We start from the raw sequence: 24660 nt of genomic DNA, 5'->3' as shown, positions 1-24660 counted from the left end.
CCTGGCCCACAGAGCTTTCGTTTCATCTTTTTAAGAAGCGTGTTTGTTAATGTAATAGGCAGAGCGCCCTTGCGGATAGTGAGAGTGGCCTTTGACAGGGATCGGTGAGGCAGCGCTGAATTTTCCCGCCTCCCTCCTGACTGTAGTTAGTCACAGGTATTTTCAAGCCTGGTAGCTGTTAGTGTTGCACCAAGATGGTGATTGCTTCCTGTGTTCTGTGTGGTAAGTTCAAGGGGGTGACCCTTTCCAAAAGGATGGTAAGTTGGTTTATATTTGCCTTGTACATCAAGAGTAACTTTTTATCCGTGCATTTTTTACAATAAACCATTAAGGTTTTCACAGTGTGGAGGACAGTGTTAGTAAAAGGAATTAAATGGAATCAGGATGTGTCAATACTTTAGAACTACTCACTGAAAACTATCTAACTCTAACCTTTCCTGTAAGATCAGTCTGAACAAGTGTTGCAGCTAAGCAGGAGAGAGTTTTCTAAGTATTACCTTGTAGAAGATAGTAGTTTAAGACTTTATAGACCTTATCAGACAGGTTTTGGCTCAACATCTCCAGTATTTGCACTGTACGTACTTATAACTCGCTCTTGTAGAATTGATGGAGTTCCTGGTGTTACTTGAGTAAAGCCTCTCCAAAACCAGCAATGAGAGGATTGGGATGTTTGTTAGTCTGATACTGTACTGACAGCTAGTGGTAAATAGGAAGAGTAAATTCTCTCTGAAATGCTGGATGTACTAAAAATTATGAATTTCAGAAAGAAGTCAAATTGTATTTATCGGGAGGAAAGAAAATAAGAGGTTATTTGGTTTTGATCTAGCTCTTGCAGCTGTGCAGGATGTTTGTGGGGAAACTAACTTCCACTACTATCTGTTTTACTTGGGAATGTACTTTATGCACACTAAGCTGTGAGAACATTTATCAGAATAGCTGGGGATCTGATTATTGACAATTGTTTTCCTTCTAACATTTAATACTCAGAATTACTTAGCAAGAATCAAGTGGTCTCATGAGCTAATGAAATGCAAGTCAAAATTAGAGGGCTGAGCATAAGATCATAGGAATAATAGGAAAACAGTCAAGAACTGATTAAATAAACTAGACTGGAGATGAATTTTGAGATCTGTAATTAATTCTAGAGAAGCTTGGAGCTGCTACAGTCTTCCTGTGGGCAGTGATTCTCATAGTGAACTCTCCAGCTGTCCTGCTCCACTGATATTCTACGCTGGCTATCACTTTTCCCCCATCTTAGATGTGTGGTAACATGTTTGTGCAATATATAAACTTCCTTCACGCAGAGGGATTTTGCTTGGATAGTAATCCCTGACTGGAAAGGTTCTGTGTATACAGCTTGGATTTAACAAAAAGGAAAACACATGAATCGGGCAAGTGTGTCTGTTTCCACTCACTGTGGGCCCCAGCTGTGCACTGTCTGTGCTGTTCAAGTTGTCCTGCCTCAAACTTCATTAACAAAGTTTGCTTTTCATTACGGATATTCATAGTTTGGTCACGCTTTTTATCCAGGGTACAAAAGATGATACTTTTGTGTAGACACCTGGAGAATCTTTCACTCCACAGCCGTAGCCCCAGGAGGTCACGCCATACACAACCCAGCTTTCCCCTGGACGTTCACACATCAGTGGTCCGCCACTGTCTCCTTGACAGCTATCAACACGTCTCTGTTCCTGGACGTTTCCAGCACAGAGCATTCTTCCTGTGAATCTTCTTTTGTAACGCTCTTCACATACTCTCTTGGGAAGTAAGGGGATGGCAGCCTGTTGTAATGTTCTTGAATAGGCCCTTCCTGAAAAGAGGACCCAAATTATGGTCTCATTATGATGAGTGGTCTTGGAAACATAGATGTGATTTAATACAAGTTTTGCTGTCAGTCCTTCGTGCTGTTTTGTCATTAAATAAAATGACTGAAAACAAGACTGAATACTGAAAAAATCTACTGTGCATTAAATATAATACTAAAAATACTATATCGATATTGAAAATATGGACTATAGATGCTTTTTTTAAAAAAAAAAGCTTAAAACCTTTATTCCTTGTGTTCACTGGATCTTTCCAAGGATGGAGTTTGTTTTGTTCCAAACACACTGTGTGTCTTGTACAAGAATATATGCCTTAATACTCAAACGGGGAAGCCATTTTTGGGAGTCTTAAGTAGTGAAGACTAAAGCTGTAGAAATACTTCTTTTCTAGGTCACCAGTTCAGATCTGGTCTAGCTCAGCCTGACAGGTGCTGCATCCTCTGTCAGCTTCTAAGCAGAGGATCCAGCCATCCATCATGCTTACACCCTGTAAGTACACGCAAGCTTGCTTAGCACCTCAACTGAGGAGCTAACGTTACTGAGCCCAAGTGTACTCTGGTAGAGATCGGCCGTATCATTTGAATCTTGTACAATCCTGGTAACTTCTGTGTACCACAGTACTAATGGCACTCCTGACCAGAAGGAATCTTCACTTTCTGGGGGTAACCAGAACCGTCCTTTGGTTTGCTTTATCTGTAGTGAATCCTGCATTGTATAAGCAGTGCTCTGCTTAGAAAATGTCAAGAATTAAATCATTTGGCTTTTTTCTATAGCTTGCACCTCTTTTTCAGTTGGAAACATGGGAAATTAAAGCCAGTGTTGGGCTTTTTTTTTTTTTAAGTAAAACCTTAATACTTGTAATTATTATTCATATAGTAAGTGTGAAATGTCAACTGAAGTACCGTGATGATGTAATTTCTTACCATAAGTAAAGCCAATTAATGCAGTGGTTAATGTTCCCTTAAATAGATACCCGAAGTAAACAATACTGCAGAACTTTCAGTGAATTGTGTAAAAAGCTAGACAGAGCTAGGCAATGAATTAGCAACTGTTTTTAGCAACCCCTCCCCTACAAGTCTATCTCCTTTATTGTAGTACACTGACCCAGACATCTGTGCACACAGATTAATGCATGTAAAAAGGAAGAACTGATATTTGGCCTTGCCGCCTTGTCCCCTTGCCAGTTTGAATGAGTCAGTGGAACAAAGGCTCAAGTGTGATTGCTGTCTTGCACTGTATTCAGCGCCATAAAAACATGAAAGTAAAACATGGTTATTAATTTGTAAAACATTTAAAGGACAAAGACCTTTGAAGAGGAAGAATCTTGTACTGACCTAAAAAGTGACTCGTTTGTTCCAGAAGCCTGGATTGCAGATTGCATTGTGGCTTTCGTAAATTTTGGCAAAATGTTCTCTTATTTAAATCTAACTGCTGATACACAAGGGAGGCTAAAAATGTTATTTGAATTTCTATTATGTGTATATTTTCTATCCATTTTTCTATTGAAGTAGTGTAATTTAAATAACCTTTCTAAAATATTCATTGTACTTACCTTAAAAACCTTGAATATACTAGAGCTGTTAGTTATGTTCTGAGGCAGGAGGTGATAAGCAGGGTGTGCCTGGCAACAAATAAGCTTTTCATTCATGCTTGTCAATCTTAATGAGGCCATTTACTGACTGGTTCTGTGATTTAGAGTAACATGGTTAATCGCCACTTTTCAAACACAAACTAAATTCAGTAAACAAAGGTTGTCATTCCTGGTTAAGGATCAGGAGAGAAAATATTCCCCTGTATAAAAAGAGTAAAATTGTTTCATTTTGAGCATTTGAGGTTTGGGGGGGGGGCAGTTTGGTAAATAAGCAGCCTTAGGTAATGAGAACTGAGATCGGTGGGTGGAAATCTTTAAAATATTTTTACCTGTATCACCCCATCCAGTGATATAGCAGTTGGGAGCAGTTTTCTGTGGTCTCTCTCTCCTCAATGGCAAACAAGCAGGTAAGACGTGGGTACTAAATCTGGCACACTGTTCCTCTGGCCCCTGTAGCCTCACCAGTGCAATGTCGTAGTCACTGCTGTCAGGCCTGTACTCTTTATGCATCACAATCTGTTGGACTCCAATTTCTTCCTCGTACTCTTCGGGTACCAGCGTGTGATAGTCGCCAACTCGCACAGCATAGGTCCGAGTGTTGTTGCCATACCTAAGATTGAGATGAAAACAAACAGGGCTGACTCATGCAAAGTGAGATCCTAAGCATGCGAACAGATTTGATCAGGGTCTTTATTGCTCATATAAATAACACCAAAAGTTTTTTTTTTAAGAGCAAAAATGCTTTCTTGGATGTTTAGATTTACATTCAAGTGTACCCTAAAGAATATAAAAAAAACTTTTCCTGAAGTTTCAGGTTGGGCTGTTCCTTTTTGTATATTTTCACAGGCAAGGTTTCTTATGGCCATCTGCCATGACTGGCGCTTATTTCAAAGGTGCAAGCAAGGTGTGCATTATAAATGTATTTAGTGAGGGTAACACAAACTGCCAGTAATTATAATGAAAACCTGAGTACTAACATCATTGTGATGTTCCAAATAATTACTGAAATGAAAACAGTGTTCAAGCTTGCTTTGTAGGTTGGTTGAGAAATTCTAGAGGCTTAGATAACTTGATAAAAACCTCTTATGTTAACTGAAGTTATAATAAGGAAAACAAAGCATATGTGCATCACAAGTACCTGTTGTCAAAGTAACAGAAGGCCTGTAAATCTTAGACTTGTTTTGCATCTAATATGACCCCAATTTCTTTCACATCATAGACTAAATGGTAAATACCTTAGAGATGATTACAGTGGCTGAAATAACAATTTTCTGTGCATGCCTTTGGAGATTTTGGGATTATAGGACACATAGCCCTTCTCAGGAAAATGCAAACAAGGGAGTACTGTTGGGTACATTTATTTAATTTAAAACCTGGCTAAGCTAACCCAAATATTTTTCTTTTGACTTCTCCTTTTCCCTCATAGCCTTCAACAGGAAATTTGTAATACATGTGCAGAAAATACCCTACGGTGTTTCATCACCTTCTAACCTATACTTGTTCTTTTTATACCCTCCAGCAATGTGCTGATCTGCATAGCTTACTAAAGCTTGTTTGAGGAGTAGCAGACAAAGCAGGAACATTGCAGGTTTCTTCTGAACAATATATAACTGTACCACTGAATATTTTCTTCTAATTGTGGGTTGCACTCCTGGTTGCCTGCAAAGCTTTCTTTGTCAAATTCTGCACATCTCCTTCAGATCTTCTATGAGCAAAATTTCAATTCTAGGCTTGTAAGGAGAGAGAGTTGCAGGCTATGACCAAACATCCGTTCATCTGAAGATGGCCTTCTGTATAGGAAAGATGAAGTCACTTGTCTACCACAAAACTTTTTCCAGGTCCTCTGTAGTAGTAGTCCCTGTGAAATACTCTCCAGATACTCTATTTTCTTTGTAAAAATGTGCTTGTAAATTCTATAGCAGCTGGAAGTGAAGAGATGCAACTGATGGAGACTTTTTAAAGTTTACAGAGATGTTTAAATAAGTATTCATACTGATTTGGTCTCGGAGGCAGAACTGAAAAAAATTAAATTGTGTATTCTACCAAATACATTACTTTTCCCTGAAAAAAATAGCTCGAGCCTTTTTTAATTGGTGGATCAGTATGTTTATGTCAAAGATATTTAAGAAAAAACCTCTATTTGTATGTGTCACATTACCAATCTTGCTGTTTTGACCACAAAAGTGCTAGTATTTTATAACTTATTACTGAATCAATTTTCATTAGGAATTTTCTATTAAGAAATGAGAGCATGAATAGGAAAAGAACATCAGAAAAGGCAGAAGCATGAATCCTGGCTCTCCAGCCCTTCTGACTCCAGTCCCTTGAAGTTTCCAAAATACAGGTATTTCTTTGTAGACTTTTTAAAAAAAAAAAAAAAAAAGAATCGATCTCTTGCACTAGATCTCACATTCTCATTTCTAGATCATCTTGTGTGTTTTTGCCAGTTTAAAAAGCTCACTAAGACTTCACAGTTGATTCTTTTCCTGATTAAAATAAATGGCAAAATTCCATCGAAATAGGATTGGCACCTGATACATCGCTTTTATTTTTGTTGCCTTTAAGGAGATTCTTTAGAGTAAGAAAGGCTGGTAGGTCTTAACTTGTTTCTGGAATTACATATATCCATCTGTATTTGGCCACCTGAAATATGCCATCAGTGAAATCCTAAATTCTGCATCCCTATAGATTGTTTGTCAAATCCTTGCCATCTGCTGCCTGCCAAGAATTTCTGCTCTGACACTGATGAATCCCCCCCAGGGTCACTGTTGCCACACACCTTAGAGCAGAAAAGGCTAATCTTACCATGCTTTGCCGAGACAGTATACTATTATCGCTCTAAATGTCTATTGTTACTCTAAGCTATGATGTTTGAGCCAGTAAAAGTATAATCTGGCATTGGCTAGAAAACAGTGGGGTTTTTTACAACAGTGCTGTGATCTCATCTGTGATCTAGGGTGGGTTTCTTTTTGTGTTTTCTTGTCATTTATTTGGCATTCCTTAATACAGCAAGGAGTGAGGCTACACGCATTTTCAGTATGTTAAAGTACTATATAGTATAAGTATTACTTAACACAGCTTTCTTCTAGTATTGTTTCTGTGAAACTGACTTTTTTACGAATAAGTTGTGCATCTTTCCAATAAAATGCTTGGTACGTTTCAGTACCAGTTTGTACTGAATAGGTTTTATATATTTGCTTACTGTTGCTTCTGGGAATTTATAGAAACTATAATTCAGAATTTAATTTAGCATGTTTCCATATAGATAGACTTGAAAGGAAATTTTCCTGGCCCATGTGCAAAAATTTCCAGTAATGCTTTGGCAAAACCATAGCATTCAAAGTTAGAAACATATTTTTATATAAATATACAAATTAGAGGGGAAAGTATTTTTTTATCACTCTAGTTATGGAAAATATTAGTAGGAAAATTAATCTGATTCCTTAGTTTAATCTTGTGTTCTGCAGAAAGTTGCATCTGCAGTTCAGTATTTATACATATTAAATGGTCATTTGTCTCTTCACATGGAGGCTATATCGGCATAGGCACTCACAGGCAGTGTGTTTCCTAGAACTACAGTTAAAAAAATTCTGAATTGGTTGCAGCAAGAGAAACTACCAAATTGAGGGCAACTGTATTGATCACTTTGGCCATCATTTTCATGGAAGTACCCATAATGTTGATTGATTGACAGAAAGCATGCTACTATGGATATAAAGCAGTTTGAATGCGCTATGAAAACCAGACTGACAGACCCTGCTATCTCATTTTATTGTGTAAACTAATCAACACGTTGGTCCTCTGTGAAACTTGTAAAACAGAGGAATGAAATACCCAACTATAGAATGTTTTACACACTGGCAGCGCAACTCCTGTGCCCCTCTCCAAAGCAGACGGGAGTCTGTGTGGAGGCAGGTGGCTGAACGCTCAGGGCATGCAGTATCAAACCGTCTTTCACTTTTACAAAATCTATTTACAGAACAGATGTACTGCTCAGAACGTAAAGAGTGTAGTAACACTGGGATGGGTTATACAGCCAACTAAGTACTTCTCCGATGCCTTGCCCAGGCTGAGATGACAGTCAGTCTTGGCTGATGCATTAGCCAACTTTGTAGGATCTATTTTCCTCAGAGTAAATTAGAAAAAGAGGCTGATACAGGGAGTACTTTCGTTGCTATTGCAGTAAAATGGCTTTATTATTTTCATTTGAATTACTTTAACTCACATGCCAAACCCCCACTAATGTAAACAGAAGAGTTGTTTTTGTGACTGACATCTCAGATATATTTTTATGCTCTAATTTCATAACTGCAGGATGACGTTCCACTTCAGAATATAAATAATACAGCAACTGAGCCCAGTAAGTTAAGAAAATTATGCTGTTTCCTTTGCCAGTTAAGCAATATTAGATAGTTTAATAATTTTGCTACAGTGATTATTTATAACTGTTGATCTCATTGCCTTTAAAAGCTATCATAAATAGGATTCTGTACCCTAGAATATATTGCTAGATAGGATCTTTCAATGCTTGAAAGTAATATTTTAACAATTTTTGCTACATGTCTGAGTGTCATATTGGAATACAAATGTATAAGGTCATTAGCATTAAATATATATTTGCCTGACATAATCTGCCAAAAACATTTCCAAAAGGTCACTGAAAATACTCTCTCATCATTTATAGATACACTTTTGGCGCTGTGCAGCAAACCATGTGTTAGTGCTATGCTGATAGCTTCTGGATTATGAAAACCTTTTTACCTTCTAATAAATATTTGCCTAAGTTAACCATTGTGTACATTGATGTAGAGCGTTTGTATATATAAACAAACACAATCACAGTACTTTGCAGCTGTGTATTGTCAGTGGTGCAATGGAAATCTGGCTCTCAAGTAGAGAAAGGTAATTTTACATGGTATAAATTTTTTTTTTTTAATTTAATGAGTGCCTCTGCATTTTAGTTTATAGGCCTTATCCACAACATCAATTACAGGATTTACCATATACTCTATTAATTATCTTTAATGCAATTTGAAGGGGGGAAGGAGTTGTGTGGGTTTTTTGTGGTTTTTTTTTTTTTTTTAAACCTCATGGAAGTCAGAGTACTACAGAGTCACAAATGTATTAGGTGTTTGTAATTTAGATGAGAAATAAACACACTGCCTTCCTAAACTGATTTAATAATCAAAGGAACTTGATTTTTAATTGTTTGTTTTGATTCAGAGCCTAAGCATGAAGGAAAGTTGTTTATACCTAGTGATAACAAGTGCTCTCCTGTCAGCTGTGTATCAGATAGTATAGTAGAAAACTTGCTGCTTCTATTTAATGTTACATCCTTGATTTTGACACAAGGAACAGTGTTACCTTTAATAGGTTCCTCCTGTTTTTCTCTGTTATGGATGATGGTCATTTATAGCAGAATAATGCAGAAAGGAGATCCAGGAAAGCTTATCTTAATTAAAAGTACTGATTTTAAACATTCAATAGAATGAAAAGTGCTGCTTCTCATGCAAATGTATGAAACTTTAATAGCTACAAGGCTTCTAGTGAGAAACATAATGAGCAGTCTTTGCACAGATTTACCATATTTCTGTGCGCCTTCACACACATAAGGCTTTCTTAAACTGATTTTTTTCATCTTTAGACAATTATATTTCTTCCCCTGTAGTAGTTGGTATTTGCCAAATGTGGAAATACTGTAATAGAGCATCAGTACATACAAAAGGGAAAGTAGTCCAGCTCAGGGGTGTCCAGTCTTCCTCACCTAAAGTCACCTGTGAAATGGCAGAGAACCACCACACACATCACATTTGAAGTGTGGAGGCAGAGGAGGAGTCTGGGAGTGCTTCATGGATGGGAAAGTGATGTTACTTTCAGGGTATCACCCCTCTGTTGGATGGCTGGGCTGGGCATGCCTTTAAGCTCTAGTGCAGCCTGGCAATGTTGACCTTAGCACCTCCTAGAAGGTTTATTTCCCAGCCAGCTGGAGGATGGGTTAGTCATCAGCCACCATGTGAGTATCATCCTGCTGCCAGTCAAGTAATGTACTGAGATGGAAGGCACACCTGAATTCAGCTCACCATTCATGCTAAATCTGAGAGAACTGACTTAATTCTAATGTCTACTTTGGTTTCTGTTGTCTTACTAGGTATTTGGTTCTACTGTGCCTCAGGGTCCCTAGTTCTCAAAACTAAATTAGCAGAATCATGTTCAAGTATACATGGGCATTCAGGAATTCCTAAAGAAGCACTTAAATAAGTGTTGTATTATTAGAACAGTACAATGTTCAAGTAACACAGTATTTCCTAAAATGACATCATGGTCATTTTCATTCCCTTTTTTCCTACACCTTATATTTCTAATTATCCAAAGTTAAATTTTTTTTATGTATAGACCTGCAAATTCATTATAGCAGTGAGAAGCACCCAGGACAAAACTTGCTACTAAGATGGGTGGGTTATAAAAGGAAAAATAGCTTCAAACAATTTTTGATCTTAAATTATGTGTCTATGAAATTACAGAAACCAGTAATGCTGCTGTACTACTGGCGAACAATTCTAATCGTCATGCATAAAATTGCATTTAATTATTATCCATAGTACAGATGAGCCCACTTTGTTACTTAAGCACTGTTCCAATTTCCAGGATATGAGAAATGGTATACTGGCTTTTCTCCTGTCTGTCTGTGGAAAATATGTGAAGAAGGCGCTTGATCTATAGATAGCTCTTGGAAACCTAGCCCCTTAAAATCACTCTGAGATCATTAGGAAGTTCAGCCCAGTCTGTCCAGTGTCAACTTAGAGCTAAAGTTGCCTTCTGTCTTTTACAGTAAACAGTAGTGCATCCAGAGGCTGTTGGAGTTGCATGCTTAAATCTAGGTTGCACAGTTTGAAATGCAACATCTGGGGCAAAACAATGTTTTGGTCCTTGAGGCCACATGTAACAGTTTTAGGACAGCCTGTAACAGACCCTCAGGTGGCTGCACCGACCTGGAAGTATCACAGTGTACGTTGCTCCAGCCATGCTGCTGCCCCATCCTGTGGGTGTTCAGCAAAGTACTCAAAATGGGCCCGCTTTGGCAGCACGTTCAGTAATGACTTGGAGCCCCAGTGATGTCAGCAAGCGCCTGGGAAGAACAGGTAATGTATTCGGTCGGCAGGACGTACTGCGAGAATGCGCTGCAACTGCAGCAGCGCAGCACAGCACATACGAACTTGTTTCACCAAACTTTGTGAAAGTGTGATAAGGTGAAGAGTTGGGTAACTTAAGATCTTGATTTGCACACAGAAAACATAGCTGGCTTCCTGTGACCTCCCTTTTACTTTCCTTGAGGAGGATCTTTGAGGTAAAACAACGGGAAGGACTGCCTTGTTTTCAAGCCTTTAATCAAAGACCTCCTCAAGAGCTTAAGTGGCATCCCTAGTAATCACTATAGAGATGATGAACAGGGGAATAGGAAGCCATTGTCTATAAATTTTGATGACAGCAACTGAAGTGCTTTCATAGTTCCACAGAAACAACTGGGACATCAGTTGGAGTAGGGAGAAATGTTACTGAGTTTGACCATTTCAGCTTGAAATATTACCCAGAAAAGTCCTTCATGATTTTCATGAAACATGAAAAGACGTGCATCTTGCGCTAAGCAAAGGTAACGCTCTCCACTCAAGTAAAAGTACAGCTGACTCTTCTTTTGGTTGTTAGTGTGGAAAAGGAAAGGCTCCAAGTCCAAAGTTAAAACATTTGCAGCCCACTTGAGCAAATTTCCTCAAAACTGCAATGCTGTTTTTCTATGCTTTTATTCCAGCCCATACTGCAACCTTTTGTAAGGATTCCAATGAAATAATTGCTGTTGAAAGTGTAAAATACTTCCTTACTGTGCAAGTTGCTGCTATTATACTACAGGAACTTCATCAGCATTGAATTTCTCATGTCAAAATTACTGAAGAGGGGATATCATAAAAACTGACCAGGAGAATTATCGGTAATCGAATATCTGTTTATGCAAAAATGGGGAAGATATTTTAAAAAGCTAGATAATAGCTTAGTACTGAGAATTGCAGAAGAAGTTAGACCAAGTAGTTCAAATGTCATTTACAAGGGAGTGTAAATTGCAAACCAGTTGCTAAACATCTGGAAAGGAGCTGAATTTGGCATAGTTTTATTAGATGCCAGTGTCAGAGAATTATACCAGTATAACCACTTAGACAATTATTTCTTTGTTAAAGGAGATGGGACCTTTGTTTAGGTAGCTGCAAAAGACAATTCTTTATGTGCTGCGAGATAACAGAGTAAGGCCGTTGCTCCAGCCTGTCTGTGAAGAATCAGCAAAACAGCTCGGTCTCACTAGCATCCAGTGTACAGATTTACTTTCTTACTAGACTCAGCAAAATAGGTAATAGTGTTTTACCTTAAAATGGGTTTGGGAGGACTAGTTCATCTAGTCACTGCAGTATTACAGTAAAAATGTCTATCACAGCCAATATCTATAATTACCAAAAATAATCTGAAATATTACAGTCCCTATGTTTGATGTTTGCTCAGTTGTCTTTACTAAAACCTGAGAGCCGTAAGCCGCAGTTTTGTTGGAACAGAAAGCTGTGCTAAAATGTCAGAAGTATTTTTTCATGGAAATGCTGAAGTTGTGAATATAAATCTCATGAATGATGACACCCAGACTAATTTCAATATATTAGAATTTTTTTGTTTTTATTTGGAGGGAACGGAGGTTGGTTGATAGGGGTTTTTTTAAACCAAAGACCAACTCTTTGGAACAGTTTTCAGTGGGCTTGAACCGGAATGTTTTTACCTATACCCAGGACAACAAAATAGTTTGAAAATACACTTCACTATGGAAGAGAGACCTACCTTTTAAAGCAATGTGCAGCAGTGAGGACCCAGCAGCTGCTGATGAGAGTAGCACCGCACAAGAGTCTTCCATCACCATGAGAAGATTTCAGTCGGAGTGCAACCTGCCATGGCCAGCCGCCCCTACCGAGGACATAAGATGTTGCGTTGAGGGTACAACAATGGAAAAGTAAGGTTGCTTGTCAGTTACCTTGACTGTAAATCCTATTTAGTTTCTTTGACAGACATAGCTTGCAAACACTGTTATTTATTGAGTAACAGTTGAGAACACCTTTATATTCCTGCAGCATTCAGAATTCCATTTAACAATGGTCAGGATTACTTTACAGATTGTTTGGGCATCCAGCGCTCTGAGCGTGTCCTCTTCCTGTCAATTATTTTAATTTTCCTCTCTCAGATTGCATTCATTGTGCCAAAAATACATTCTATGGGTTCCTTGCCAAATACCGCCCAAGTCAACAAAACCAAAAATTTCCTGTCAACTGGAGAAGGGAAAGAAGGGAATGTCTTGAAAAGCTTAACCCAGCATCCTTTCTTGTGTGCATTAGTATCTTTGTCAGTTCTGAGCTGTTCAAAAAGGGAAGCTGGCAAACCAAGAGGTCTAAAACAACTGTAGAAACCACAAGTAATAGATTAGCACCTTTTTTCAGCCTGTGATCATTTGTTTTGTATAATAGATCTGAGATACATATTTGCAGGCCTAGGAAAACAGGATGGATTATTTTTTGCAAGTTTGACAGATTAGCAAAATATGGAATCAGAGAGAAGGGAGAGAGGTGCAACCTGTAAGCAACAGCAACACCCAAGAATAAGCAACAGGTAGGCTTAGGTGTTTTCTGACTACTGTCAACTTGAATAGGTATGCTGGAGTGCAAGAGCTGCCTGGGATCATCTAGTCTAGCATCCTATCTCAGAGCTGCCAGTCGCAAATGTTTTAAAGGTGGAGGAATTTACTTCTCATAAAGCATGAAACAATTTAGACACTTTTTGGTTTTGGAAGATGGGATTTAATATGTCTTTCCAAAATAGCGTAATTCAGACAGTTTTGGATTTCCTGGTATATATGTGAGTATCCAGTTCCTTTTTGTTCTTTGTCTTAATGACTACTTGTGACAATGAGTCCTTTTCTGATACTGTTCGTATGTTCCTTTTCTTGATTTTGAAGCATTTCTAAGCGCACTATTGGATTTCTCACCTTTTTGCTTCATCTAATGTCCCTGAGCATATTTATTATGAGATAGTGTTTCTTGCTCTAACTTGAGTATGCAATCCATTATTTGTTACCGTTTCATTTCATCCAGTGTCCTTTGTATACATATTCTGAGACAATAATTCTTGATCTTTTTCTGTACAATGCATTATCTATTATTCTTATTTGTCTCTTTACTAAGCTAAGTAATCCTACTTTGCTCTGTTTGACTGCATTTGAACACTTTTCTGGGCTCCCTCTTACTCCTGTTCTTTGAAGCTCCTCCACTTAGGCAGTGTCTTTTTTGAAATTGATTGATTGATGCTGTGCATGTACTTTGAAACAGGTTGCACAATGGCATGTAATGATACTATATTTTTTTTACAATGCCTTTTGTAAGATTCTGTGTATATTTTTCGTAGTTACAACTGTTAGGAAAATAAAACCTATACTTCTAGCGTAGCATTTAGTAGTAGTATTCATATTCAGTTAATCTGTTTATATTAACTAAATGTAAACATGTCATTAAAAGCTAAGAACAAAGTGTTAACAAAAAGCCTGGTTTTATAGCTGTGTCATCGAGGCTTATTTTGTGAAAGAAAATCAGGTCTTAGGCAGTGAATCATACTCAGGCCTTTTTTTCAGTGTAGGTAGCATGTAAAACCAGGTACTATATTCATACCTCACATCCTGATATCTCACATCCTGATATCAAGATACCCTTTGAAAAAAAAGTAAAATGGCTATTTTGAAAGTAAGAAATTTAACCCAATCAAGGAGTAAACCCATAAGCATCTACAGATTTTCAACTAATGCTGCAAGTATTTATCAATGAATATTTTCTAATTTCCTACAAAATTTACTTTATTTCTGCTTCTACCTCATGACGAGCCAAAAGAAAAACAACAAAACAATAAAACCGTAATTTAGGCAAACCGCTTATGGCAAATACATGTCTTAGAAGCTTTATATTCAAAGTTACTTGTTTTTACCAATTATTTACCGTAAAGAATTTTTCCCACCAATTATTCGCTTTTGTCGACGGTGTAGTAACCTCAGTCCACAAACAGAAGCAAGAGAATCTAAACCAGAAAGGGAGATGTAGACAGCATTAAACTCAAAATGAAAAGTAGCCAATCTTCAATGAGAGTTAACTAAAAAAAAAAAAAAAAACCAAAAACATGAAGGCTGAAGTTATTCTGTGTTTCATGGTAGTTTTTAACAACTGAATTTTGCTCAGGGAAAATACACTGAATTCTCTCAGGCTTAGAAATTCCTTTTAGCTGAGGTCTTTTGACATGATCACAGAGCAATTTATACATTTGTGCTCTGCTTCTCAAGTGTAGGATTTTTTTTTACAGGGTCCTTCCTGACTTCATGTAAGTGGAAGCAGAGCTTGGCATACCACATAGGCCTCAAATCCTCATCTGAAGATAACCTATACCTTGAAAAGTTGAAAATAGCTGTCTAGGTTTTTACATTTTCATGTCTCTTGTACAACTGAAGAAACATGGCCACTGTAAACTATGGTAGACAAATCCCTGTATCATTTGAATAGTCTTATGATTCCTTTGCACAGCTGGCACAGCAATAAGGTCACACAGCATAAGCAGAGAGGATTTCCCACTGCTTTTGTTTCTAGAATTCTTTTGATATAACTGTTTCCTCTGCGGGGTGGGATTGTTTACGTCCATCTCTTCCTACTATGACAGTTCCCCATCCGAACCCATTGGTCTGCCCCTCACAACGGGGCTTCACCTTTATTGCTGTTCCCAGGGGCCTTCTTGCTTAGGTGGTCACAGATCACCCCCGCGTCCTCGCTGTGACGGCAGTTGTGTGTCCCAATGTCCTGCTTAATGCAGTCTGCCAAGGATCTCTCGTTTCCTGTACATTTCACATTATCCACGTGGATAGGGCCTTTGCCCTCTCCAAAATATGCCATTGTCCTTGCTCTAGCCGGACCTCTGGAAACAGAGCATATTTTTTTATTAAGCATTTTGAGGCATCACTCTACATTTTACTCAACTGAAACATTTCATAGTAGTGAAAGACATTGAGGTTTTTATTCCAAGTCCTTGTCACTCATAGACTTGATGACAACTTTTCCTCTCATTGCCTCTCTTACTCTGGCATGTAGAAAAAAAAAAGTGTAACAAAATTGCTACAGTTTGTTAATGTTTAAAAAGTACTTTTATGTATCTAGTTAGAAGGCACTATGCAAAGTATTTTACGTTGTTATGGCATTACAAATATCTAAAAATATATGAAAGCTGCTTTTTCATAATCTCTTTAATCCTCATATAAAATCAGCATCTGTGAATGCTAAAAATAATTGGTTCTGGTCTGATTCCCTTGGAAAGACAGGCCAGTTAAATACAGTATACTTCCAGTGTAGTAGGAGCTGTGATTTACAGATCTGTTCTATTAGTTGTTGATAGTTATTCACATCTTTCATTAGCATGCTGTTTTTAAAGTGCCCTGCACAGCTGAGTTCTAAAACTGTAATGTAATTGGAGAGAGACCGAGCCCAGTTCAGTCTCAGCACCCACCTATTCCTGGGAGGGCCCCAGGACTTAGTGCTTGTGTAGCATTTTTGTACGTAGGCCTCAAGCCACTTGATAAAGAAGGTAAGTATGATAATCCTATGCTTGTATAAGGATAAGTATCAAACCCGAGTATTTAAATGTTAGACTTAGGACAGTTTACTAGGGTTGGAAGGCCTGATCCTTATAGCTTGTATGTAGTACGCCCTGCAGCTTCAGCAGTGACTGCAGCATCAGTTGTGTGAATGATGAACTTTTTTCCCAAATGCAGGAGTAGGTGAACAAACACAATAAAAAACCAACATGACTTGTGCACGTAAGCATTTCATTGGCTTACCAGATTAATCTCGAGGAATACTCTGACATCTGAGGTCGCATACGTAAATATTTTAGGTGAAAGAGATGTAGAGAGACAAAGATGAAGGAGGGAACTTAGTGCATATGGATTGCAATCCTGCATTGACATCAGCTGAATCATGGGACTTGGACTGCAGAGCCTCTTTGTACCTTTATATGAAAGCTATCTCTGTTTTACTGTGCACCAGTGATATCTCAGTTTGCTGCTAATTGCTATGAAAGGTGTGTCCATAGCCGCTCTTACCAAAAAAAACCCACCACACAAAAAAAAAAAACCCAAACAAACCACTGTTTCAATAGAACATCTACCAGGAAACAAATGTAAAAACCATGATGTTCTAGAGCAAGGAGTGCAGCTTTATAGAGAAAATAATTTCATATAATTGGGAGATCTCTACATAGTAGAAGCGTTAAGTCTTACATGTTTGTTACATGCTGGAATGTGCTCTTACAACTAGTTTTAGTCCACCCTTAACAAACGTGTGCGTGTCCCTTAATTGCTGCTTTCCAAGCCTGCTATTTATGCACAGATGACCATCGGAGAAACAACCTCTTTGCTTGCTTAGATCTGTCCCAAGAGAGATGGGTGGCTTCAGGTCTTATCCCCAAAATACAGTGTTTAGTAAATAGCTTAGTAATTTGGAATATTTAACTTCTAAAAAAAATGTTTAATAACTAGCATTGACTTGCGTTTTAGTTGCCAGACTGTGATATGCCTTTGAATATTAACATTTCTTTTCCTAATTATGCTACTGGGATAGTGGAGTATGCCAATTAATACTCCTTTTGAAGACATAGCCTTACCACTTCTTATACAAATAGTATAAATACACTTTTCTAAAAGAATGCCAAACTGACAAGTTTTAAAAGGCATGTATTATGTTATCAGGCATATGTTGGTGATACTCAGTTGCAGAAACTTAACGTTTTTAGATACAGTAAACAGATAACTTGAGAAACAGCTTAATGAGTTTTCTTACTTGTAGCCAAGCTGTCGACAAACTACAGCTGCATCCTTATCAGACCATCCATCATCACAAATTGTGCCCCACTGGCCATTGATAAAAATCTCTACACGTCCTTCCTTCTTATTCTCACCATCCATCAGCCTGATGGGAGGACCTGGGAATAAATTACTGCTGTCAACTCACAACAACACAAGCAAGAACCAGTACTCTAAGACATTTTCATCACGTTCAGTATGTAGAGTCAACGGATGTTTATGTTCAACAAACCTAGTACTGTTAAAGTAGTCATATTTTTCCTGGCTGGCAAAAGGAAGCAGTTTGTACAAATTACAAAACAAATATGAAATACAACTGTATTTTGAACTTCAGAGTTCATCGGGTTCCTTCATTTCATGCAAACAGGCGACATAGCTCAGAATTTGATCACAATGGGCACCGAACAATTCTCCCCCTAAAGGCAGAAAACACCAGAGAGATCCCTGATATGATACCCATACAAGCTGGACATGTTTTCCTTGCCGAAACTTTATGGGTGAATTTAGCTATATCTCCGTTCATAAATCCATTCTCAAACTGGTTGCTACCACTCCTCTGAACCCGTACGTCAGCAAAAAAAGTGCAGCATTGTGTTGAACTTCAGTTACTACTTATCGTTATGCATGCTGTTCTGTAGCGTGTTTTGTGTGATAGCATAATGTTCTACAGCATGTTATTCTAGACTAATGTGTGATTATTTTTCTAGCAGTTTAAATTGATTCCTTATTTAGACATGTTTATAATACAAAATCTCACTTCTGTGAATTAGTCAGATTTAGTTTATCATGGTTCGTTCAATGCTTGGCCTGTAGTTAAATTTCGAATCATTAGGCAAAGTACATACTTTATTCTCACTTATGTTAAAACTCCTTTATAGCGTGCAAGCAATGTACATAACCTTAAAACAGTTATGAATTCCTCTGAGGCCTCTTCATAATGTTTAGGTGAGAATCACCTTCTAAATCCTTTAGTGTGTCATACTTTATAATCCTTAATACACTAATGAGAGTTTCTTTTTAGAATAATTGGAAAGACTGTTCCTCATTCTTCTAACCTTTTCCTAATCTTTTCTACATCTGCGAGGATGAGAAATAACTTAATTATGATCTTAAATAAAGTAGTATTTTGAGACATTTGCATTTGATATTTAATTCCAATTAATTTAGGATATGAATAACTTTTGTCTACCAAACCTTACTCTGGATCAAAGCTAGTTAAATCTGGCCTAATTCATTATTTAAAAGAGGAAAGATCTGAAAACAAAATTAAAGTCTGTTTGCTTCAAATGTCATTTAAAGCATATTGTTTATACTGGAGTTCACACTGTCTGGACAGTTACATGAATTAACATCACCAACTTTCTGTTTAGCTACATTGTCATGATCTTACATACTAAACAAATGCTGTTGTAGTTACTGTAATGTATTCTATCTCATTTTTAGTGTTCCTTAATATCTGTATTTCCTCAAGTCATATAATCTACTAATATTTCTCATATGTTTCCACTGAATTCATCCTTACAAGGAGAAAAAAGGCATTTTCAAATGCTGGGAAGTAAATGGTAACAATAGAGTCTTTGTCCACTTCCCAATCAGAACTCTTGTAGGAAATGTCAGGTACAGTCTTCGTTTTTCTGTTGAAATGATGTCTTATTCTGGAATATGGTTTAGGTGAAAATTATATGACCCAGCTAGAGGCATGGGATACAGTATAGCTGTTTTATTGTTCTCTCCTTGTGCTTTAGAATATATATGAGCACAAAATTAATATAACTTTCTGGTAATGGGGGATGTGAGAATGTTACCATATGGATGCATTTAACTGAACCAGACCTCCTTCAGCTAAGATTATATTTTATAGGAATTTGAGCAAAGCAGCACAGATGGTTTGCATCTGTAAAGACAGCAGTCATGATTTGAATTCCTGTTATTTTTGGTCTGAGAAAATTCCTTCTACCAAATATGATTTGACATCATCTACACATAATGGAACTGTACTGCAGCCTGAAACATTCATTGGATTGTGAGAGGCCAAAAGGCTATAAAGAAAAAGACTGCGAGAGGGAAAGACTAGAAAAGCCCATGTGGAAGTGCTGATTGTTGTTATAACAGGTGGCAATGTCGTGCAGTAAATCCATGTCTTAGTTTGCAGGATAGCTTAGTTCTTGTTTAGTTATCTACATGTGGATTTAGGAATCTTTGGAATTCATTTGTATATATTTTGTTCTACACTGCCACTGTGTAATGAGTATTTTTCTCTCCTTTTCTTATCTGTCTTTTAATTCTTTCTTCATACAAGTTTGTAGGCTTTTTGACATTGGAACTGGCTCTTTGATCTGTGTTTTGTAGTATCATTCTGTCCTGGTCAGCAAGTGGGGCCCATTCACCCAGGCACAATATGAATGATAGGCAATAGTAATACAGAAATAACGTCATGCATCTCACCCTTCCTTCTTGCTATCTCTGAACTTCCCCTCTTTCTCCATATCTCTTTTTTCAGACTGTTGGAATGTAAGGCCATAGGAGGATATACTATTGATTTGTATTCCTCAGTGCTCAGGTACATCTCCATTTTTTGATAGCATGAGGCAGTTACTTGGAGAGTGCTGAGTGAAATGCAGTATACCATTAGGAGATGCTGCATAGGTCTAAAATCCGGTGAAGACTGAGAGAAGAGGATCTCTGGCATCTGACTTTGTTACTGTACAAATTTGTGTTGATCTTTAATGTTCTGGCTGTTTATGTTCCTTTTAAACAAAGCTTGATTACTTCCTATGATCTTCAGGAGAAAAGTGAGCTTTTTTACCTTCCTGTTCCTTCTTTGCATACATCTGCCAGATACTAACATTTTGAGCAGCCTTAAGATTACTATACTTTGCTTGGATCTGCACCCACCGCAATACTCATACTGTGACTTTACCAAAGAGATGCCTTACCAAGTGAGAATTTATGGCTGTCGTTATCTGGATGGCAGATGAGTCTGACATCCTCCTGATGGTCACAGTCATGCTTTCCCCACTCTCTCCTTGAGCACTGCAGAAGGTTTGTCTCCTTCCCTGAACAGCTGACATCGTCCATCCAGATGGGCCCAGAGCTTCCTTCTGAGTAGCTCTCAGGTGCACTTTTTCCATACCTGCATAACACGTACGTATACATAACATTTTGGTCCACAGTGAGCAGATGGCATGTGATACTTAAGCACTAGAAAGGAAATAAATGATTTCTGAAGAAATTAAGGTTTCAAGTAGTAGCAGTAAACAGTGTTAACCATGACAGAGCAGGTTCAGTTAGTACTAAATTCAATGAGAGCACCATATGCTGCTGCTTTGGTAAATTTTTTTTAAGGAATTACTGTTACATTAATACAAACTTGAGAATGTAGTGCCTTTGATTAAGGCCTCCCTTCAACCGAGTATATGGCTGTCTCACTGACTTTGAGACTTAAAGCATGTTCTTAGTATTATATATACATTTAAATGTCACAGTCTGGGGAAAAATGAGAGAAAATTCTTTTTTGAATGTGAGCTGTTATAATCTGAAGGCAAGACAACAATCACTTAGTGAGAGTGTATCTTTGCAGCCACAGTCAGTAGGAAAAGTAGTGAAGAGTGAATGCATGAAACTGTTACTGGGATTTTTTTCTAGAATATGCTTTTCAATAGATAACAGTATTCCAGGGTCAGACTGTGTTGAGTTTTTCAGAGCTAGATCCAGAGGGACTTAGACCTTGAAAATATCTGTGATTTTTAATGACTGTTCAACAAGCAAAGATGTTGAAGAATTAAACTTTTATAGGCAAAATAGAATACAACAAATCAGGTATTCTCTATAGCATATGCATTGATCTCAAGTTAGCCAAAAGGATGATTGGAAGGAACTTGGTGAATAAAGGCTGCTAAATCACAACCTCAGTTGAAGCTTTTTTTTCTACCTAAACTGAGGCCATAAATATCTCTTCGAGACTGAGGGAAGCAGGCTTTAATGGATATCAACTCAGCAGTTTCTATGAAGCACTCGGCTAATATTAAAAAAAACAGACTCTTGAATAGCATCGAGTTCACATCAATGTTTGTCATCATGGTCAAGTCAAAGAGTCAGATATATAATATCAAGTAATCTTACTTAAATCCCAGCTGCCGGCAAACCACCTGTGTATTCAGCTCTGTCCACCCATCATCGCAGATTGTGCCCCACTGCCCCGTATAATAGACCTCCAGGCGTCCCTCGTGACTGCCTTTCCCACTTGCTAGTCTTAATGCACCATCTGTGTCATTAACAAGTAAGAAAAAACAAAAACAAGAATCAGTTTTTCTTAGGTGCAATTATTGTTCTAAGACAAAATTAGTAACATTGCATTTACTGCATCTGATCAGAATATTAGACTACATTTACTGAGAAGATGAAGGAAATGCCATACTGCACCCGGTCAGCTGTGAAGGGTTGCATAGTGCAGTTGCTTAAGTGCAAGAGAAGTAGCACAAGATATCGATCCCCCGACCCGTTATTACATGCCACGTCTGCAGGAGTGGGCTCTGATTACAGGATTTTGCTGTATATACACCTTCTCTTTTTCTTTGTATATTCTGTTATTTCCCATTGCTTTTATGCTGAAATGCTTCCTGCCATTGATAGATGTGATACACGCTTAAGGCATGCCCCATGTAGCAAGTGGCAGTTAGCATGTTACTGAGGAACCAAGGCTTTGTGTTGAATAATGAGGTTTTCTGTACCTGTGAAATTTCCATAGCCAACAGCTGGTTCATTTTGATACTGCCAGAACATTTTATTACTGTGGAGTTTTGTGCATCCGCAAACTTTAAAAATTGTGAACTCTGCATTTGTCACTGTCTTCCTGTGTGATTATTGGTAACTGAAGTACCTGTGAGAGGTGTGCAGGAAACGCCAGCATCTTCTTTGTGGCCGCAGTTGTGTTCTCGCCAGGAGCTTTTTGGACACTCTTCTATCGATAGTTCATTTCCCGTGCACCGCACTTCATCCAGCAGCACAGGGCCTGAGCCTTCTCCAAAGTAAGCCTGGCTCCACGCCTTGGCAACACCCCTGTTGAAATGTAACAAACACCCAGTCAAGACGAAGCAAGCTGAAGAGTCGGGGACTCAGCGGGAAGAGCTAAAATGTTGTCTATCCAGCTTCTGAAATAGCAGATGGGACTGCCTGGATAGCCACTGCACCGGTAATGACAATGCGGACCGCTTTTTTTTTAGGTGGTTCCAGACAACTTCAGTCTCGGCTGAGGCTGTGGAGTGACTTAAACATACCTTTTCCACACTTCCACAGTTTGGACATATTTAGAGCATCAATTTCTATTGTTTTGTATCTTTTTCTGCCCCTTTTGATTTTTAAGCATAACTTTCCTAGAAGAGATTATAGATGTACAGCTTGGGTAGGAGGATTCTAATTTTAATTTTCATTTAATGTTTGTATGTAGTAAAAATAATCCGATACATAATTCTACAGTCACTTTCATCTCTTGTCCCCAAAGCACGTTGATCGAATCTCAAATACCCAGATGAGGCAGATAAAAGTGATTGTTCCCCATTTAGTCTTGTAGAAGCCATGGCAATGAGATCTTAGGTGACTTGACAATGTCACACCACCAATCTGGTAGAAACAAGAACAGAAAGCAGACCAATGACTAGCCGTCTGTGTTCTACTCTTTATGTCAGCACAGAGGATTTTGAGCACAAAAAACTCTGTAAATTAGAAAGCTTCGTTGTTTCAGCATTACAGAAATGATGCGGTGTTTAACACTTGATGATCTATCAGGATTTTTCCAATTCTATTTAAGATCTGTCTTTCATATGTAAATGTTTTTCATTGTTTCGTTTCTTTCCACTGAATAGTTTCTCTGTTCATCCATGCAGTCTAGTTTTTATAGAAGTATTCTCAGTATCTGTTGTCTTTTTCAACTTGTAAGATGGAAATGCCTATCTGTTTTACTGTATTGAATGACCTGTCTACAGGATTAGTTTAATTAACATACAGTTTGGGTGCAGGGCTCTATACTAATTATTAATTTGCTTCAAAGAGAGTTTTCCACTACCAGCCATATATTGTCATGTAACACCTAACAGGAATGGTATGTTCAGCTTATACTGAAAAAAGAACAGGTCTTGACTGTTCTGTTTTGGGTTGTGACCATTCACACACTTAACTGGCTTTTGCGACTCTGTCAGTGTAGTACATTGCTGTGAATTTTTTTTTTTTAATGTAAGTTACAGTAGTTCATGTTTTTAAAGCACTGACTCCTTAATCCATGTATGGATTTAGATGGATGTGGATTTCATTTCTAGTGCTTCATATAAGTATGTAACAATCTCTCTTCTCTCTTTTAAATAAAAAGAAAACAATACTACATTTACAATTAGCAATCATACAAATTCTTGATAAACAGTAAAGGGGTGTGGGAAAAATAACAACAGTAAGAGGCTTACAAAAATTAAATTAGGATCAGGAAAAGGTTCTATGAAAAGGAAGAATGTGGAAATTTGTGGTAGATACTGTGTAGATGGTAGTGCTCAATAAATAAAAGCACACACAAAAAAGGTAAATAATCTGTGTTTTGCATTTTTGTTTTGTTTAAAATCAATTTGTTTTTAATATTTTCAAGCTAATGTGCTTCATTAATCTTGAAGATGCACTGTTAATTTTCAGACTGTTTCTTTGATGACCAGATGCCTTCTTCAAGTGGTGGAAAACATGGAAAATATCAAAAAGCAGGTCTTATTTACTCAGTAGGGAGAAGAGTTATAATCTGCGATTGCTTCAAAGCAGCAGGTAAGCAAACCAAAAATATCATCAAACACTCAGCAGGCAACATTTTAGCAAAACACATAGCTTCAGTCTGAAGTTAGTACCTTATTTTTTAGATAGATTTTTAATTAGACATTACCTTTTCTTCCGAATGACCTTCCTGATTCCAACTAACATATTAACAGATACCTTGCTCTAATTTTTTTCCTTTAGCAATGCCAAGAAGTTTAATAGACTGGAAATTATACTTTTCCCTGAGATTTACAAACTTTTCCTGATTGCCCTTACTGTTCTTTCATTTAGTTTGTTAAGTAACCATGCATTTTTTATGCATTTATACTTTCAGGATACCTATTTTTATTAGTATTACCCTAAATATATTATAGGCTTATTACAGAAAGCCTGGTTTACTGGTAGTTTTTAAGATGATTATACTTTGGAACATTTATGGTATAAGATAAAGTATCTTCATTTAAGTTTATTGAGTAGTATTTGCATGTATACTAACTTCACACAAG

General features: G+C 37.6%; 1 protein-coding gene across 1 annotated transcript in view; it reads right to left on the bottom strand.

Moving 5' to 3' along the window:
* The window catches only part of LOC104164006 (neurotrypsin-like), a 28081-nt gene extending 5658 nt beyond the window's left edge, over positions 1-22423 (bottom strand). The window contains exons 1-9 of the mRNA XM_009703191.1: positions 22251-22423; positions 21494-21635; positions 20308-20504; positions 17349-17490; positions 15227-15432; positions 14472-14550; positions 12280-12402; positions 3744-4024; positions 1518-1810 (exon numbers count right to left, since the gene is read on the bottom strand). Coding sequence (XP_009701493.1) covers positions 1518-1810; positions 3744-4024; positions 12280-12402; positions 14472-14550; positions 15227-15432; positions 17349-17490; positions 20308-20449 — 1266 coding nt within the window. The 5' untranslated portion in view covers positions 20450-20504; positions 21494-21635; positions 22251-22423. The remainder of the gene's footprint in view (positions 1-1517; positions 1811-3743; positions 4025-12279; positions 12403-14471; positions 14551-15226; positions 15433-17348; positions 17491-20307; positions 20505-21493; positions 21636-22250) is intronic.
* Positions 22424-24660: the final 2237 nt, after the last annotated feature.

The sequence above is a fragment of the Cariama cristata genome, unplaced genomic scaffold (assembly GCF_000690535.1).
Source record: "Cariama cristata isolate BGI_N322 unplaced genomic scaffold, ASM69053v1 scaffold37846, whole genome shotgun sequence".
Taxonomy (NCBI): domain Eukaryota; kingdom Metazoa; phylum Chordata; class Aves; order Cariamiformes; family Cariamidae; genus Cariama; species Cariama cristata.
The sequence above is the reverse complement of the archived record's forward strand: the minus strand, read 5'-3'. Positions and strand labels throughout refer to the sequence as shown.